Here is an 18705-nt window from a genome sequence, read left to right on the forward strand (position 1 = left end):
ATGGATAACAATTCTCTGACGTCTTTGTCAACTTACGTGTCTTTGGTTTGCTGGACTGCAGCTTGTTCAACTCTGATGGAGTCCAGAACCAGACGTCACACACAGTTGAAGAATAAGGGGTTGGCCATTTAGGACTGAGATAAGGAGAAGCCGTTTCCACTCAGAGCGTTGTGAATCTGTGGAATTCTCTGCCACAGAAGGCAGTGGAGGCCGATTCACTGGATGTTTCCAAGAGAGAGTTAGATTTAACTCTCAGGGCTAATGGAATCAGGGGATATGGGGAGAAAGCAGGAATGGGTTACTGATTCTGGATGAACAGTCATGGTCATATTGAATGGCGGAACTGGCTCAAAGGGCCGAATGGCAAGAGCACCTAGTTTCTATATATTTATCTGAGCTTCACCCTACTTTGCTCCAACCCAACAAAACCCAACTTGGACTTGAAAACTCTTCTCTCTTTTTCTCAATCTCTGTTTTCCCCCAATTTTATTTTATTTTTGGGTGGAGCTTTTCTTTGCAATATCTGCCTCTCCTTACATTGAAGAGGGTGCAATCGTTGGGGGGGGTCGGGGAGAAAGAAAGGGGAGAACGTAGTTTTAAAAAAAAAAAGACCAAAACTCAAAGCGTTGCCCACAGCGCTTGGCTTCAAGTCAACAAGTGCGCAGGCGTGTTGCCAGCAAGGTGGCGGTGTCTGGGCATGTCCGATGATGGAAGAAAGGGGGCGTGGTCGGACCGAGGCTCACGTACATATCGGGGTCTGCCAGGCAGAAAGATGGCGGCGCCCGTGTAGATTTCAGTGACGTCACCTGCCAACACTGGCCGGGTCTTCCTGACAACCAGGCGGCCGGGATGCACCAGGACCATTATCTGGACAGTGAGTCGCCCAGCGCGGCGGGGAAGGTGAGATGGAGCCCAAGGCGAAATGCTTTGCAGGGGGGAAAATGCACCCTGCAGCGGGCGTATTTGGGATCCCTTGAATTGGGATGCAAAATAGATGCAGAGAGTGGAGGGAAATCCACCTTAGGATAAGTGTGTAGGGGAAAATGTAGCTTACATTTGGAGTGGACAATAGGTGCAGGGGGAGGCCATTTGGCCCTGCGAGCCAGCACTGCCAATCAATGGGATCATGGCTGATCATCCACGAACTACCACGTTCCTGCCTTCTCCCCATAACCCCTGACTCCGCTATCTTTAACAGCTCCATCTGACTCTCTTGAAAGCATCCAGAGAATTGGCCTCCACTGCCTTCTGATGCAGAGAATTCCACAGATTCACAGTTTTTCCTCGTCTCCGTTCTAAATGGCCAACCCCTTACTCTTAAACTGTGGCCCCTGGTTCTGGACTGCCCCAACATCGGGAACATGTTTCCTGCCTCCAGCGTGTCCAATCCCTTAATAATCTTATATGTTTCAATAAGATGCCCTCTTATCCTTCTATACTCCAGAGTGTACAAGCTCAGCCGCTCCATTCTATCAGCATATGACAGTCTTGCCAGACTAGGAATTAACCTTGTAAACCTACGCTGCACTCCCTGAATAGCAAGAATGTCACTCCTCAAATTTCTCAACCTGTCCAAGTCACCTGCATTCTCATAGCATCCTCCTCACAGTTCACACTGCCTCCCAACTTTGTGTCATCTGCAAATTTGCTAATGTTACTTTGAATCCCTTCATCTAAATCATGGATGTATATTGTAAATGGCTGCAGTACCAGCACCGAGCCTTGCGGTACCCCACTAATCACTGCCTGCCATTCTGAAAGGGACCCGTTAATCCCTATTCTTTGTTTCCTGTCTGCCAAACAATTTTCTATCCATGTCAGTACCCTACCCCCAACACCATGTGCTCTAATTTTGCCCACAAATCTCCTATGTGGGACCTTATCAAATACTTTCTGAAAGTCCAGGTACACTACATCCACTGGCTCTGGCTTGTCCTAGAGTTAGTCCTCAGGTGGGCAATGGAATTGTGGATGGAATTTGCAGTATTTGTAGATAAATGTGAGCTTATCCACTTTGGTGGGGTGGAAGAGTGCAATCTTCACTTGGTCCGCCCTGTTTCGACGAATACAATCAACTCGGCGTGCACAATCAAATAAGATCAAATAGAACAAGTTGTCCTACAACTTTAGGCTGTGCAAGCCATACGCAAGAAGAAAATCCACTTAGGTGGCAAGAACAGGAAGGCAGACTATTATCTGAATGATGTCAGATTAGGAGAAGGGGAGGAACAATGAGACCTGTGTGTCCTTGTACGTCAGTCACTGAATGTAAGCATCCAAGTACAGCAGGCAGTGAAGAAAGCTAATGGCATGTTGGCCTTCTTAACAAGAGGAGTTGAGTATAGGAGTAAACAGCTCCTACTGCAGCTCTACAGGGCACTAGTGAGATCACCTCTGGGCTATTCTGTGCAGTTTTGGTCTCCTAATTTGAGGAAAGACATCCTTGCCATTGAGGGAGTGCAGCGTAGGTTCACCAGGTTAATCCCCAGGATGGTGGGACTGTCATATGAGGAAAGATTGGAAAGAGTGGGCTTGTATTCACTGGAAAATTTAGAAGGATGAGAGGGAATCTTAGAGAAATGTATACAATTATAAAAGGACTGGACAAGCCAGATGCAGGAAAAATGTTCCCAATGTTGGGGGAGTCCAGAAACAGGGGCCACAGTCTAAGAATAAAGAAGCCATTTAAAACTGAGATGAGAAAAAAGTTTTCATCCAGAGAGTTGTGAATTTGTGGAATTCTCGGCAACAGAGGCCAATTCATTGGAATAATTTAAAAGGGAGTTAGGTAGAGCTCTTGGGGCAAGCAGAATCAAGGGATATGGGGAGAAGGCAGGCACGGGTTACTGATGATGGTGATCTGCCATGATATTGAATGGCGGTGCTGGTTCTTAGGGCCAAATGACCTCCTGCACCTATTTTCTATGTTTCAAATTTAATGCAGAAGAGTGTGAGGTGTTGTATTTTGGGATGTCGAACATGGGCAGGACCTACACAGTGAATGATAGTGCATTGGGTAGTGTCGTAGAGCAGAGTGATCTAGGAGCGCAGGTACACCGTTCACCTGAAGGTGGCGTCACATGTAGACGGGGTCAAGAAGGGATTTGGTACTTTGGCCTTCATCAGTCAGAGTATTGAGTATAAAGGTTGGGAGGTCATGTTGTAATTTTTCAAGACGTTGGTGAGGCCTCATTCAGAATATTGAGTTCAGTTCTGGGCACCGTGTTACAGGAACGATGTTGTCAAGCTTGAAAGGGTTCAGATAAGATTTACGAGGACGTTGCCATGACTGGTGAGGCCTGAGCTACAGGGAGAGGTTGGGGCAGGCTAGCACTCTATTCCTTGGAGCGCAGGAGGATGAGTTGTTATCTGATAGAGATGTACAAAAATCACCAGAGGAATAGATCAGGTAGCACAGTCTCTTGCCCAGAGCAAGAGAATCGAGGGCCAGAGGACATTGGTTTAAGGTGAGAGGGGGGAAAGATTTAATAGGAACCTGAGGTGCACATTTTCCACACATTGGGTGGTGGGTGTATGGGATGAGGTACCGGAGGAGGTAATTGAGCCTGGGATTGTCGTAATGTTTAAGAGACACTTGGACAGGTACGTGGACAGGACAGGTTTGGAGGGATATGGGCCAAATACGTGCAGGTGGGAATAGTGTAGATGGGGCATGTTGGTTGGCGTGGGCAAGTTGGGCTGAAGGCCCTATTTCCACACTGTGTCACTCTATAATTCTCTCCCCCTTCTCTCTTGCTCTCTCTTGCACCCCTGTCTCGCTCCCCTCTCTCTTTCCCCCTCTCTCTCTTCTCTCTCTTCCCCCACTCTCTCCTCCTCTTCCCCTCGCTCTCCCCCCTCTCTATCCCACCCTCCCTCTCCCCCTTCCTCACACCCCTCTCTTCCTCCCACTATCCCTCCCCTATTTCCCCCTCCCCCTCGTGCTCCCTCCCCCTCTCTCTCCCTCCCCCCCTCTCTCTCCCCCATCTCTCCCCCCTCTCTCTCTTTCCCCCCTCTCTCTCCACCCCTCTCTCCCTCCCCCTCTCTCTCCCTCTCTCCCTCCCCTCTCTCTCTCTCTCTCTCTCTCTCTCTCTCTCCCCCTCTGTCTCTGCCCATCTCTCTCTTGCCCCCCTCTCTCTCTCTCTCCCCTCTCTCCTTCCCTCTCTCTCTCTACCCTCCTCTCTCTCTCTCCCCGCGATCCCTCCCCTAACAATATTCTACAATATCTCCAGCGAGGTAACAGAATAGCCAAACCAGCAACTTGCTGAAATTCTCTGTAAGTCTTCCTGAATTATCGCCAGTATTCGAGTTACGATGAAAGAATGGGTCAACAAGTCCACAGATCTCATTTGAGGATGGACATTCTTGCTATTGAGTGATGCAGCTTAGCTTCACCAGGTTAATTCCCTGGATGGTGGGACTGACATACGATGAAAGAATGGGTCATTCAGGCTGATATTCGCTGGAATTTAGAGGGCTGAGAGGGGATCTTATAGAAACATAAAATTATTAAGGGATTGGACAAGCTAGATGCAGGAAAAATGTTCCCCATGTTGGGGGAATCCAGAACCAGGCGTCACGGTTTAAGAATAAGGGGTAGGCTATTTGTGAATGAGATAAGGAGAAAACTTTTTCACCCAGAGAGTTGCGAATCTGTGGAATTCTCTGCCACAGAAGGCAGTGGAGGCCAATTCACTGGATGTTTTCAAGAGAGAGTTAGATACAGCCCTTCAGGCTAACGGAATCAAGGGGGTATGGGGAGAAAGCAGGAATGGGGTATTGATTGGGGATGATCAGCCGTGATCATAGAAACATAGAAAATAGGTGCAGGAGTAGGCCATTCGGCCTTCGAGCCTGCACCGCCATTCAATATGATCATGGCTGATCAGTATCCCATACCTGCCTTCTCTCCATACCCCCTGATCCCTTTAGCCACAAGGGCCACATCTAACTCCCTCTTAAATATAGCCAATGAACTGGCCTCAACTACCTTCTGTGGCAGATAAATCCACAGATTCACCACTCTCTGTGTAAAAATGATTTTCTCATCTCGGTCCTAAAAGACTTCCCTCTTATCCTTAAACTGTGACCCCTTGTTCGGGACTTCCCCAACATCGGGAATAATTTTCCTGCATCTAACCTGTCCAACCCCTTAAGAATTTGAATGGCAGTGCTGGCTTGAAGGACCTAATGGCCTACTCCTGCACCTATTGTCTATGTTTCTATGTAAATGCTTTTCACTACACATCACCGTCTATATCTCTCCTGCGACTCTCAGTCTGAGGACGGGCATCAACCTCGAAACGTCGCCCATTCCTTCTCTCCAGAGATGCTGCCCGTCTGCTGCTGAGTTACTGCAGCATTTTGTAGTCTGGCCCCCCCTTGAGGTTTTATCTCAGTTTGCAGCCTCTGCAGTGTCTGTGTGGCCCCCCCCCCCTCCCCCCACGTGGTATAGGAGCCGCAGGGGCGGGCCAACGGCGCCATGGTAACCGTTGCTAGGGCAGGATGGGCGGCTGTGATTGGCGAAGGACGCTGTCTGTCTGAGGGGCGAGGCTACGGGTCGACCTATCGGATGCGGTCACATGCGGCAGGGACACGGCTCTGGTGGGTCGGACGTAAGGAGAGGGCGGTACCTGGTCCTTTGTCTTCTTGCGTTTGAGGCAGCAGAAGTTATGTAAAGCCCTCCAGTCGCTGCAGGCAGTTCATTGTGCTGCTGTCGAGGGCCGTGAGGTCTACCCCTCCACCATGGGGGCGGAGGACAGAGGAGTTGAAAATGGCGTGCTGCGCTGTTTGCTGGTCTGCTCCACACATGCAGGGTGCTGATGAACATAGTCCCCAGCGATGCATGCTAGCGTTGAACCGGCCGACCCCTATACGGAGCCGGTTCAGGGCGACCCACTCTTTGCGGGGCAGGTCGGAGCCGGGTGGGGCTGTGGTGTTCAGTGCAACAGTGAATTGAGGAGGTCGCGAAGTCTGTTCCCAGCTGGTTCTCCATGCTCCTAGTGTGGTGAAACCGGAGCCACAGAGGATCGCTGCGTGACGGGAGAAGGGGAGACGAGATGACAGGCGTTGAGGTTCCAGTTGCTGTAAGTCTTGGACGAGGTGGTGCAGAGGATGTCTGGCATCCGATGTGGCCTTGCACACTAGTGTATGTGTTAAGTACTCTCTGCAAAGCTTGGCGGATGCGATACCTGCGAGCATCGGCAGAAGATCCGTCTGAGTAGGGCGTAGGCAGCTGGTGATGATCCGCATGCTGTCGTTGTGGATGGCGTCTAGCTTGTTAGTACGAGCGCTGCGGCACCATGCTGGGGCGGCGTACTCAGCGGCGCTGTACACGAGTGCAAGAGCACTGGTTCAGAGAGTAGACGTCCTGGCGCCCCGTGACGATCCAGCCAAGCAACGCAGGAGGTTGTTTCACACCGAGACTTTAGCACGGAGCTTCAAGGTGTTGCTTGTAGGTCGGTTGCCAATCTACTTTCACCCTGAGGTATGTAGGAAATGGGTCATAGGGTAGAGGTGACCCATTGAGGGTGACGGTTAGCTGGTGTTGAGCTTCCTTGTTGTTCAGGTGAAAGGCCGTTGTGGTTTTTGCCACACTCAGTTTTAATCTCCAGGTCTTAAGCTTGTCCACGGACAAGTTCCATATCCGCCGAGAGCACATCCTCCACGTTTGACCGATGCCTGTCCGAGTGCAGTAGGGCTAGATTGGCCGCGTATCCATCTGGTCATCTGTGTATCCATACTGGCGCGAGGTCGTGCGTGGCAGATCGCTGTTATAGGGATTGAAGAGGTTGGGGGCCAGTAATGAGCCTTGGGGGACTCCGTTTCTTAGGCATCGCAGTCGGCTAGATTGTCCTTCACTGATCTAGAGTACAAAACTGCGGCTGGCAAGGATGTTGGCAAGGAACCGCACTAAGTGACGGTCAGGAATGGTGCGGAGGTGCTTCAAGATCAGGCCCAGGTGCCACACTGTATCACAGGCAGCGGTGAGGTCTACCAATGTGACGCCCGCCTTGTGACCCTTTTCGAAACTGTGTCTGATGTCATTAGTCAGCTTGACTATTTGATGGGTGGTGCAGCGTCCATGAAGAAATCAGTCCTTTGTGACGCTATGGGGATGTCAGTGAGGGAGGGAGGGAAGGAGGTCTGGGTACCCTCTGGTCCTCCGATTTCAGCGCCCTCTTGGCGGCAGGAGGCCGCAGTGCAATGTCTCCGGTCCTCTGACTGTAGCGTCACTGCTCCTCCGACTGTAGCGTCCCCTGGCGGCGGGAGGCCGCGGTGCAGCGTCCCCTGTCGGTTGCAGGCCACAGTGCAGCGCCTATGGTCCTCCGTCTGCTGCGCCCCCTGATCGCGGGAGGCCGCAGTGCAGCGTCTCTGGTCAGCCGGGTACAGCGCCCACTGGCGGCGGGATGGTTAAGTTTAGTTTGTTGTCACGTGCACCGTGGTACAGTGAAAAGCATTTGTGTTGCGCGCTAACCAGACATCGGATAGACAACTCATGATTACAATCGATCTGCCCGCAGTGTACGGATACGGGATAAAGGGAATAACGTTGAGTGCACGACTTGTGTGTCACCAGCGCGGAGACAAGTTTTCTCCCTATATAAGGTCATAAATGATAGGAGCAGAATTACTCCGATCATTTAGTCAAGGCGTATCTCTCCCTCCTAACCCCATTCTCCCCATAACCCCCGACACTCGTATCTTGGTTCACGGAATGGTAATGAGTCAATATTAGGAGAAGGGGAAGTGCAACAAGACCTAGGTGTCCTTGTACATCTGTCACTGAAAGTAAACATAAAGGTACAGCAAGCCGTGAAGAAAGCTAATGGCATATTGGCCTTCATTGAGAGAGGATTTGAGTTTAAGAGCAAGGAGGTCCTACTGCAGTTGTGCAGGGCCCTGGCGAGACCACACCTGGGGTATTGTGTGCCGTTTTGGGGAATTTGAGGAAGGACCTTCTTGCAATTGAGGGAGTGCAGCGTAGGTTCACGAGGTTAATACCCGGGATGGTGGGACTGACATATGATGAAAGAATGGGTCGACTGGGCTTGTATTTGCAGGAATTTAGAAGATTGAGTGGGGATCTTATCGAAACATATAAAATTCTCAGATGATTAGACAGGGTAGATGCTGGAAAAAAATTTCCGATGCTGGGAAATCCAGAACCAAGGGTTGCAGTTTAAGAACAAGGGGTAGGCCATTTAGGACTGAGATGAGGAAACACGTTTTTACACAGGAGGTTGTGAATCTGTGGATTTCTCTGCCACAGAAGGCAGTAGAGGGAAGGGGGGGAGATGGGGACAAGGTGTGAGGAGGTGGGAATGTGTGGGGGGGGTGAGGATGTGTGGAGGGTGAGGGGGCGCCACACCGACCTGGGGGTGCCGAGCCTCTCGCCTACATACGAGCCGCCACGCCCCGTGATGTCATCCGCAAGCACGGTGCCCTGACGTCACCGCCACAGCCATTGCGCAGAGTCACGTGAGGGGCAGCATGCATCATGGGAAGAAGGTCACACAGTGCTGGAGTCACTCAGCAGGTCAGGCAGCGTCTGTGGACAACACAGAAAGGGGTCGTTTTTTGGGTCACGACCTTTCTGCAGACCTCAAACGTCGCCTGTCCACATTGACCAGAGATGCTGCCTGACCTGCTATGTTACTCCAGCACTCTCTGTCATTTTGTGTATGAACCAGCATCTGCAGTTCATTGTGTTTGCCAAATATAGGCACAAAGTGCTGGAGAGAAATATGGGCAACGTTTCAGGCTTCGGGACACTTGGCTACTAGTCGATGTTCCCGATGTTGGGGGAGTCCAGAACCAGAGGTCACAGTTTAAGAATGAGGGGTCGGCCACTTAAGATTGAGATGAGGAAAAATCTTTAAACCCAGAGAGTTGTGAATCTGTGGAATTCTCTGCCACAGAAGGCAGTGGAGGCCAATACACAGGATGTTTTCAAGATTTAGCTCTTTGGGCTAGCGGAATCAAGGGATATGGGGAGAAAGCAGGAACAGGGTACTGATTGTGGATGATTAACCATGATCATATTGAATGGCGTTGCTGGCTCGAAGGGCCGAATGGCCTACTCCAGCATCTATTGTCTATGTTTCTGTGAAGCATCACTTATCCACATTCCACACAAATGCTGCCCGACCCGCTGAGTTGCTCCAACACTCTCTGACCTTCTTCCCATGATGCATGCCGCCCCCCATGTGACTCAGCACCAATCACCGGTGTGGCGGTGCCAGCACACCCCCTCGAATTGGAGGTGACATCACGGCGCCGGTCGTGTATGGTGAGCGTGTGGCAGACGTCATGGTGCAGGGCCGGGGGTACGTCACTGCGCAGGGCGGCTGGCTGGCGGACGTTCTGGCAGCTCGTCGTGGTGCCCGGATGCTCAGCGCCCCCAGGTCGGTGCAGACCCTCCCTTCTCCCACTTGCCTCCTTACACCTCTCCGTTGACCCCCTCCCCCTCATCCCCTCATCTCCATCCCCTCCCTACCCCCTTCGCCCCCCCCCCCCTTCCAACACTAGTAATGTGCACACGTTAGTAATGTCCTGTTTGCCAGCTTGTTGACCCTCTGTGTTCCCCTCCTGCAGGGTTTAGGAGCCATTGCTGTGGACGGAGAGACGGGGACGTGAGCGGCCATTGAGGGTGGCCAGGGTGCCGGTGAGCCTCCCCATCTGCTCGGTGTGCTGGCTGAGCTTCGAGGGGCTGAGCTTTGATGGAGGACCACATAACGGGGCACAACAAGGAGAAGTGTCATGAGTGTGACGTGTGTGGCAAGGTCTGGCAGACCCCGAGCAAGCTGGAGATCCACCGGCGGGTGCACACGGGAGAACGTCCCTTCGAGTGCTTGGAGTGCGGCAAGAGCTTCACCCGCCATGACTGCTTGCTGCAGCACCGCCGCGCGCACTCTGGTGAGAGGCCCTTCACCTGCTCCGAATGCGGCGAAAGCTTCAAGCGGGCATATGACGTGAAGATCCACCGGCGAGAGCACACGGGCGAGAAGCCCTTCGGCTGCTTCACCTGCGGCAAGCGCTTTGCCCAGTTGTCGGGGCTGCGGGTGCATCGGCGGGTGCACAGCAGTGAGCGGCCCTTCACCTGCCCCGACTGTGGCAAGAGCTTCAAGTCGTCCACGGAACTGAAGGTGCACAGGCGCCTGCACACCGGAGAGCGGCCCTGCACTTGCAACGACTGTGGCAAGAGCTTCACCTGCTCCACCAGGCTGCTGGAACACCAGCGCACCCACACCGGCGAGCGCCCCCCCTACCCCTGTGCCCACTGCAGCAAGGGCTTCTCACACTCCACCAGCCTGCTGTCTCACCAGCGGGAGCACACCGGCGACCATCCCTTTGGCTGCTCCGACTGCGACAAGAGCTTCAAGAGGGCGCAATACCTGAAGATGCACCGGCGAGTGCACACGGGCGAGAAGCCCTATGGCTGCTCCACCTGCGGCATGAACTTTCCCTTGTTGTCGGGGCTACAAAGACACCAGCGGGTACACAGCAGTGAGCGGCCCTTCACCTGCTCCGACTGCGGCAAAGGCTACAAGTCGCCCATGCACCTGAAGGTGCACAGGCGCCTGCACACTGGGGAGCGGCCCTACACCTGCAGCGACTGCAGCAAGAGCTTCAGCAGCTCCAGCAGCCTGGTGCGGCACCAGCGCACCCACACCGAATAGGCACTGTTTGTGTAGACACAAAATGCTGGAAGGAATGGGTAATGTTTCGGGTCGAGACCGTCTTCAGTCTCGACCTGAAACGTCACCCATTCCTTCTCTTCAGGGATGCTGCCTGTCCCGCTGTGTTGCTCCAGCACTTTGTCCCCTTTTTTGTAAACCAGCATCTGCAGTTCCTTGTTTTTAAACCATTCTGGTAAACCATCTCTGCACCTTCCCCAAAGCGTCCACATCAGTCCTGTAATGGAGTGACCAGAACTATATGCAATACTCCAAATGCTACCTGACCAATGTCCCTCAGATGCACATGTACATTCCTCTCTCCTTATGTCACCCCCTTTTATATCCTTATTTTCACTCGCCTCTGTCACTTACTCCACTCATCTGCCGATCACCCCCTCATCTGTAAACATAGTGTCAGTCCGAAGAAGGGTCCTGACCCGAAATGTCACCTGTCCATGTTCTCCACAGATGCTGCCTGACCCACTGAGTTACTGCAGCACTCTGTGAAACGTCACCTATCCATGTTCTACAGAGATGTTGCCTGACCTGCAGAGTTAGTGCAGCACTTTGTGTTAAGATTCATAGAATGATACAGTGTCGAAGCAGGCCCTTCAGCCCAACGGGCCCACACCGTCCAACATGTCCCAGTTACACTAGTCCCACCTGCCTGCATTTGGTCCATATCCCTTCAAACTTGTCCTATCCATGTACCTGTCTAACTGTCTCTTATACGTTGGGAAAGTTCCCAGCCTCAACTTCCCCCATTGGCAGCTTGTTCCATACATGTGAAAAAGGTACCCCTCAGATTCCTATTAAATCATTTCACCTTGAATCCATGTCCTCTGGTCCTCGATTGCACCACTATGGGAAAGAGATTCTGTGCATCTAACTAAATTTTGTTCTATACCAGATTCCAGCATCTGCAGTTTCTTGTGCCTCCCTCACCTATATCTACCTATCACTTCTGAAGACGGGTCTCAACCTGAAACATCACCCATTCCTTCTTTCCAGAGATGCTGCCTGTCCCACTGAGTAACTCCAGCATCTTGTGTCCATACTTGCCAGGCTTTGTCCAGCCCCCATCTCTCTTTTCCAGCTTCCTCCCCCCACCCCACACCAAGCAGTCTGAAGAAGGGTCCTGACCTAGAATGTTGCCTGTCCATGCTTTCCAGAGGTGCAAGTTACTCCAGGAGATTGTGTCTCTTTTTGTAAACCAGCATCTGCTGTTCCTTGTATCTAGACTAGGCGTGCATTTCATCCAACACTTGCACTCGGTCTGCTAAGGCCTGCTGAATCTCCTGGTCGACAGCCATTTTATCTACCCTTAGCACTCCCACACTGGTCTTTCTGTCTTGGGCCTCCATGGAATGTTCCAATCCATCCCGACACGGAGTTTCAATCATCCTGACGTGAGGGCTTCGGACATCGGACTGTTGGCAGCGACGACTGCGGAGGGTTCAACAGACCCGGCCACGGGTGAACAAACGAGGAAGATGATTGAACTTTATCACCTTCCATCAGAGTGCGGAATGTGGATTCCGCTCTGGTGGATGTTTATGATGAATTTTATTTTATGTGGCTGTGTGTCTTGTTGCTTTTTACTTAGTATGCCTGTACGGTATTTCAAATATCACGGTACCTTAATTGGTGCATGTGACAATAAATTCAGACTTGCACTTGATAAGCTTTCTTCTATCATATCATCATATTTATCTATATAATGAAAAGTCTCATCTTGACCACTTCCTGTTTGCGCTGTTGTTTGATTTTAGAAATAACTCTACCATATATGGCGGCCATCTTACCCACTGTCCTCCTCCACTGATCAGGCACCGAGGATTTTTCCCCTTGAAAAATAAAAGAGTTATGAGTGTTTTTAAAAAAATTGAGATTCTCTCTCGTGTCATTCACCGCGATGAAGGTAACGCCCCTTCCGGGGGAGGGGGGGGGGGGGGGCAAGACTATAATACCCCGGAAGCCTGGACGTGGCTCAGTCCCTGCATGATCGCGAGGGAGAGGCCACGATTTTCAGTCTGAGCTGGGAATCTACAGAACACTGTGAGTCTGCAATGTACTTGAATAAATGATTTGTTATCCCTTAGACAATGCCATGAGTTGTTTGGCCTGCTGCCGTGCCTGTACTTGAAACTGCAACGCTTTATTGGGACTGACCGTGTTTATTTCAAAAGTCCCGCTCATTTCGTGACTTCCGCTTAGTGGACAGGCCGCGCTGATTGTGTAATTTTCGGTGAGTGCAGAGTTCGTGCAGAATGCGGAAGTGCTGCTGACTGCGTAAGACCCATAGTGGAGAAGCCGCACTGAGCCGTGTGAGTAATTCAAGAGAGTTTACTGTCATATGTGTTTGTGAGTGTGTGTGAGCGTATGTGTGTGTGTTTGTCGGAATGTGTGTGTGAGTGTTTGTGTGTATGAGTGGCTGTGTGTGAGTGTATGTGTTTGTGTGGGTGTGTGTCTGTGAGTGTGTGTATGTGTGAGTGTGCATGTGTTTGTGAGTGTCTGCATGTGTATGTGTGTGGCTGTCTGAGTTAGTGGCTGTGTGTGCATGTGTTTGTGAGTGTGGGAGTATCTGTGTGTTTGTGAGTGTGTTTGTGAGTGTGTTTGTGTGTGTGTTTGTGTATGTGGATGGTAGTATTTGTTTGTGTGTGAGTGAGTGTGTGTGTATGTGAGTGTCTAAGTGTCTGTGTGATTGTGTGTGTGTGTGAGTGCCTATGGGTGTCTGTGTGAGTGTCTGTGAGTGAATGTCTGTGTGTGTGTCTGAGTCTGTGTGAGTATGTGTGTGAGTGTATGTATGTATGTGTGTGTGTTAGTGTGTGAGTGTATGTGTGTGAGTATGTGTGTGAGTCTGTGTGAGTGTCTGAATGTCTGTCTGAGTGTATGTGTGTATGTGTGCGAGTGTGTGTGTTAGTGTGCGAGTGTATGTGTGTGAGTGTATGTGTGTGTGAGTGTGTGTGTGTTTGTGTCTGCATGTGAGTGCGTGAGTGTGTGTCTGTGCATGTGTGTGAGTCTGCGAGTGTGTGTACGAGTATATGTGAGTGTGTGTGCGTGAGTATGCATGTGTGAGTGTATGCATGTGATTGTATGTGTGTGTGTGAGGTGGAGGGGGTGTATGTATGTGTGTGTGTGAATTTGCTGGCCTGCACTCTGCTTGAAATGCTGTGAGATTGGATTTGCTGCTTGCACTCTGCTTGGGGAGCCGTGATTGGATTTGCTGCCCTGCACTAAATTATGACTTTTGAGGTAATTTATCAGATTTTCTTTGTTAAAGATTGAACGTCAATTTCCCTATATTAAAATTGTCTCTGTTTTATGAACAGCAAAGTGGCATCAAGAGGCAGTGAGTAGCAGAACACAACAAAAGACACAACAAGAAAGAACCGAACTTAATAAATCTCATCTTTAACATTTAAATTGTTGTTATATTGTAAGAGTCATTCACATTTCAAACTTTAATAAATCATTTTTCCACTTGCCATGCCTGCGTGTTCTTCATCACAATGGGTACCTAATTGGCAGCAATGGCTGTTCTGTCGGAGAGCCACTAAAAGTGCATGGGGGGGGGGGGGGGGGGGGGGGGGAGGCTGAGCGGAGATGGACTGAATGCGGGGGGGGGGGAGGGGACTGGCAAGGAGCAGAGTGGGGTGGGGGGGGTGTGGTGAAGTGAAGAGGGGTGAACTGCCATCACACCAACCATGAGTTACTGGACTGCTAGTCCACCAGCCATGAGTAAGTGAACTGCCAGCCCACCATCTGTAAGTGACTGAAGTGCCAGCCCACCAGCCATGACTTAGTGAACTGCCAGCCCACCAGCCATGACTCACTGAACTGCAAGTCCAAGAATCAATTCAGTCCACAATGTCCATATCCCCTCTGGAAACCAGCCCCTTCAGCCCACAAATCCCATACTAGTGCTCCAGAGATCCACGCAAGGATAGCCTTTCCTCCTTCGTTGCTGTAATCTGTACAAAAAGATGAAAATGTCTAAAATGTATTGTCCCCCCTCCCCCCTTCTCCCTCACAGAGACTGTCACCTGTTTTCAGCAGAATTTCTGGCAGTTTCTGACCTGCCAACCCGCCAGACCTGTGTTAGTGAGTTGCCAGCCTGCCAGGCCTGAGTGACTGAGCTGCCAGGTGTGAGTGATGAGCTGCCAGCCCAACAAACCATTTGACCCACAATGTCCATACTAGCCCTCTGGAAACCAGTCCCTTCGGCCCACAACACCCATGCTAGCGCTTCAGAAAGCCTGCCCCACTGGCCAGCAATATTGGAATTGGTGGAGAGGTGGAATATTGCTTTGGGGGACCAGCCCTCCCGTGTGAAGCTGGGACCCAACGAGTCCCACTTAGTCTAGTACATAACTAAAACTCTGATCTTGTTATCTTCCGGATTGCAGTCTTTCTTTTAGCGCAAAAATTGTTCGCGATGACGCCACGATTTTTTGCCAGTTCACCCAAGTTTCGTTACGATCGTTTGAATGTTGTAAAAGTTAGCGAGGTTTAAAAATCTTAAAAACCGCGCATGCGCAGATCAATCTCTTCTGCCAGTCAGCATCCCGCAGAGAAGTCCCTTTCCCTGTCACTCCCTGGGACAGTCCATCCCTTCCTGCGCCATCGCGTCTTTACTGGTGTTGAGGATGGCCGGCGGAGGTTTCCAACCAGACACAATTTTCAGAGGGACATGAAGTAGCCCAGCCCCAAGCAGCCCAGCGTCGGAGACCTGAACCAGCCCAGCGTCGGTGTCCCTGCTCAGCCCAGCATGGGAGATCCGGCCCAGCCCAGCCCAGAGTCGGAGACACAGCCCAGAGTCGGAGATGTCGCCAAACGGAAAGCAGAGACTCTGATCCTGGTGGAGGAGAACGACCAGCGCCCTCTGGTCCCCCCTCGCTGACTCCTCCCACCCCCTCCCCCCGTGATGCCCCCCTCTCCCCATGGCTCTTTCCCTTTCTTTCCTCCGAGCTTACCCCTCCCAACCCACACACCCTTCTCCCCCCACAACTCTCCCCGCCCACACGTTTCACAGAGTGCTGGAGTAACTCAGCGGGACAGGCAGTACCTCTGGAGAGGAGGAACCTTCAGACTGAGAGTCACAGGAGAGGGAGAAACACAGATAAGGCAGTGTAAGCTGTTACTACAGCACTCTATTATCTGAATGGCATCAGGTTAGGAAAAGTGGAAGTAGAACAAGACCTGCTACCAAAGATGTCGCGTTTGGCATAAACAAATGGCGGACGTGACGTTCCGTTACGTAGTACACTTCAGTCCATTGGATTTCGGAGGAGTGGCCTATCTTGCCCTGCTCTATAATCTTTGGTTGGAACAGCCGCCGCTCGGCCTCGCGTCGTTTACCCACCCCTTCCCTCCCGAGGGCGATCCAGCGGCCGGTGAGTCGACGAGCCGGAGGCCGAGGCTTGCGGGCGGGGAAGGATGTCAGGGAATGAGGTCCGGGTGCCCTCTGGTCCTCCGACTGTAGCACCTTCCTGGCTCAGCTCAGTTCGCAATAACCAACCTGATCTCCCGGTGGCTCTCTCTCACAGGGAAGAGGAGCAGACCATGTGTGTCCGGGTGGGTTGCAGAGTGCGGATGGTGTACGTGGGGGTCATAGTGCACCCCGTCCCTGGGTAATGGGAACGGGGTTTACTGCTGTCCCGTCTCTGTGGCAGATGTGAGCCCCCTGTCCATGGTCCCAGAGCCCCCCAGCCTGACACAGGTGAGGGGCATCACCGGACAGATGAAGACTACAGACTGTATGAACTATGAAGAATCGAGGACCATGGTCAATGTGATCTGGAAGTTTCTGATCGCGATCTCCTCTGCCTTTTCCCTGTATTGTTTCTCTGCATTCATAGACCAAAGAACTGTACTTTCGGCCCTTAATGTTTTGTCCCTTTAGATTTAGACTTAAAAAAATCCAATTCCACTTGCTGCCCTGCCAGATACAATGTTACAAATAACAGGACTCGCAGTGTTCCGTGACGGGCAGAGACGGTTACGTTACAGGCTGCTCCTGCACACCCTACACCTCCTCGCCCTTGTCTTCTGTCCAGACACACCCTGGTGGTCCATGTCACTGCCTGACGGTAGGACTGGTCCCCAGTGGAGGTCTCTCTGTAAGGGAGCCCTCCCCTTTTACATCGGGGACCTGGGGTGGAGAGTGTTACCCATGGCTGTGGCCTGTAACAGATACTTGAGCCGGTTCACAGACTCGCCAGCCGCCTGTCACTTCTGTGGTGAGGACGACACCGTGTTCTATATGTACATGCAGTGTGAGAGGTTGCAGCCCATGTTCGACTATCTGAAGGGGCTTTCCTCAGGGTTTGGCTACATTTTAGCCCCACACTCCTGATATTTGGGCACCTGGTACAACGGGGGGAATGTCGGGAGGGAGGGGAGGATCTCCTTGTTCATCTACTCCTGGACCTGGCCAAGATGGCCATTCGCGGGTCCATGCAGCGGGTAGTCGACAGCCGCACCGGGATTGACTGTCTGCCCCTTTTCGGGGCCTACGTCCGTGCCTGCGTGTCCCTGGAGAGGGAATAAGCGGTGTCCACGAGGCCTTCCATGAAGGCTGGTCCCCAAGGGAGGTTGAGTGCTTTGTTGATAAAGTTGGCGTTATATTAATTTGATGATCGTTTGTTTGACGTCTCGAGCTGCATCATGACTTCTTGCATTTTGTATTCAATGCCCCTATACATTGAATACCATATGCCTAATATTATTTACCACCCTATCTGCTTGTGCTGCCACCTTTAGTGGGCTATGAACTTGAACTGTCAACGGTTTAGCTTGTATTCACTGGAATTTAGAAGGGTGAAAGGGGATCTTGTAGAAACATGTAAAATTCTTCAGGGATTGGACAAGCTATACACAACAGGTGCAGAAATAGGTAATTCGACCCTTCGAGCCAGCATCGTCATTCAATGTGATCATGGCTGATCATCCCCAATTAGTACCCCGTTCCTGCCTTCTCCCCATATCCCCTGACTCCGCTATCTTTAAGAGCCCTATCCAGCTCTTGAAAGTATCCTCTGAGGCAGAGAATTCCACAGACACACAACTCTGGGTGGAAACGTTTCTCCTCATCTCAGTCCCAAATGGCCACAGATTCACAACACTCTGGGTAGAAAGGTTTCTCCTCATCTCAGTCCTAAATGGCCACAGTTTCACAACTCTCTGGGTGGAAACATTTCTCCTCATCTCAGTCCTAAATGGCCACAGATTCACAACTCTCTGGGTGGAAAGGTTTAGCCACATCTCATTCCTAAATGGCCACCCCCTTATTCTTGAACTCTGCGTGTCCCCTGGTTCTACACACTACACACAAGACTCCGGGTCTGGTCTCACCAGGGCCCTGCACAACTGCAGAAGGACCTCTTTGCTCCTATACTCAACTCCTCTTGTTCAGAGATACAGCACGGAAACAGGCCCTTCGGTCCACCAAATCCACGCCGACCAGCGATCACCCGTTCACACACTAGTTTAGCTTAGAGATGCAGCGCAGAAACAGGCCCTTCGGCCCACCAAGTTCGTGCCGACCATCGATCGCCCGTTCGCACACTAGTTTAGTTTGGAGATACAGCGCGGGAACAGGGCCTTCGGCCCACTGAGCCCGCGCTGACCAGCGATCGCCCGTTCACACACTAGTTTAGTTCGGAGATGCAGGGAGGAAACAGGCCCTTCGGCCCACCGAGTCCGCGCCGACCAGCAATCCCCGCACACTAACACTATCCTAGACACACACAAAACAGGGGACAACTTACAATCTTTACCGAAGGCAATTAACCTACAAACCCACACATGCGTCTTTGGAGTGTGGGAGGAAACCGGAGCGCCCGGAGAAAACCAACACAATTCTACCGCGGGGCCACCGTGCCGCCCAGAGAGGGAGGGAGAGGTGAATACTTCTCTCTCCCTCTCTCTCCCTTCCGCCCCCCTCTCCATCTCTCTCTCCCTTTCCCCACTCTCTACCCCTCCTATTATATATCTCATCCTTCCCTCCTTCCTCCTCTCTCCC

At 51.7% G+C, this 18705-nt stretch overlaps 1 protein-coding gene across 1 annotated transcript in view; it reads left to right on the forward strand.

Moving 5' to 3' along the window:
• Positions 1–806: 806 nt before the first annotated feature.
• The window catches only part of LOC129716316 (zinc finger protein 850-like), a 26765-nt gene continuing 8866 nt past the window's right edge, over positions 807–18705 (forward strand). The window contains exons 1-2 of the mRNA XM_055666185.1: positions 807–900; positions 9595–10649. Of these exons, the coding sequence (XP_055522160.1) occupies positions 9720–10649 (930 nt within the window). The 5' untranslated portion in view covers positions 807–900; positions 9595–9719. The remainder of the gene's footprint in view (positions 901–9594; positions 10650–18705) is intronic.

This window comes from Leucoraja erinacea, unplaced genomic scaffold (genome assembly GCF_028641065.1).
Source record: "Leucoraja erinacea ecotype New England unplaced genomic scaffold, Leri_hhj_1 Leri_207S, whole genome shotgun sequence".
Taxonomy (NCBI): Eukaryota; Metazoa; Chordata; class Chondrichthyes; order Rajiformes; family Rajidae; genus Leucoraja; species Leucoraja erinaceus.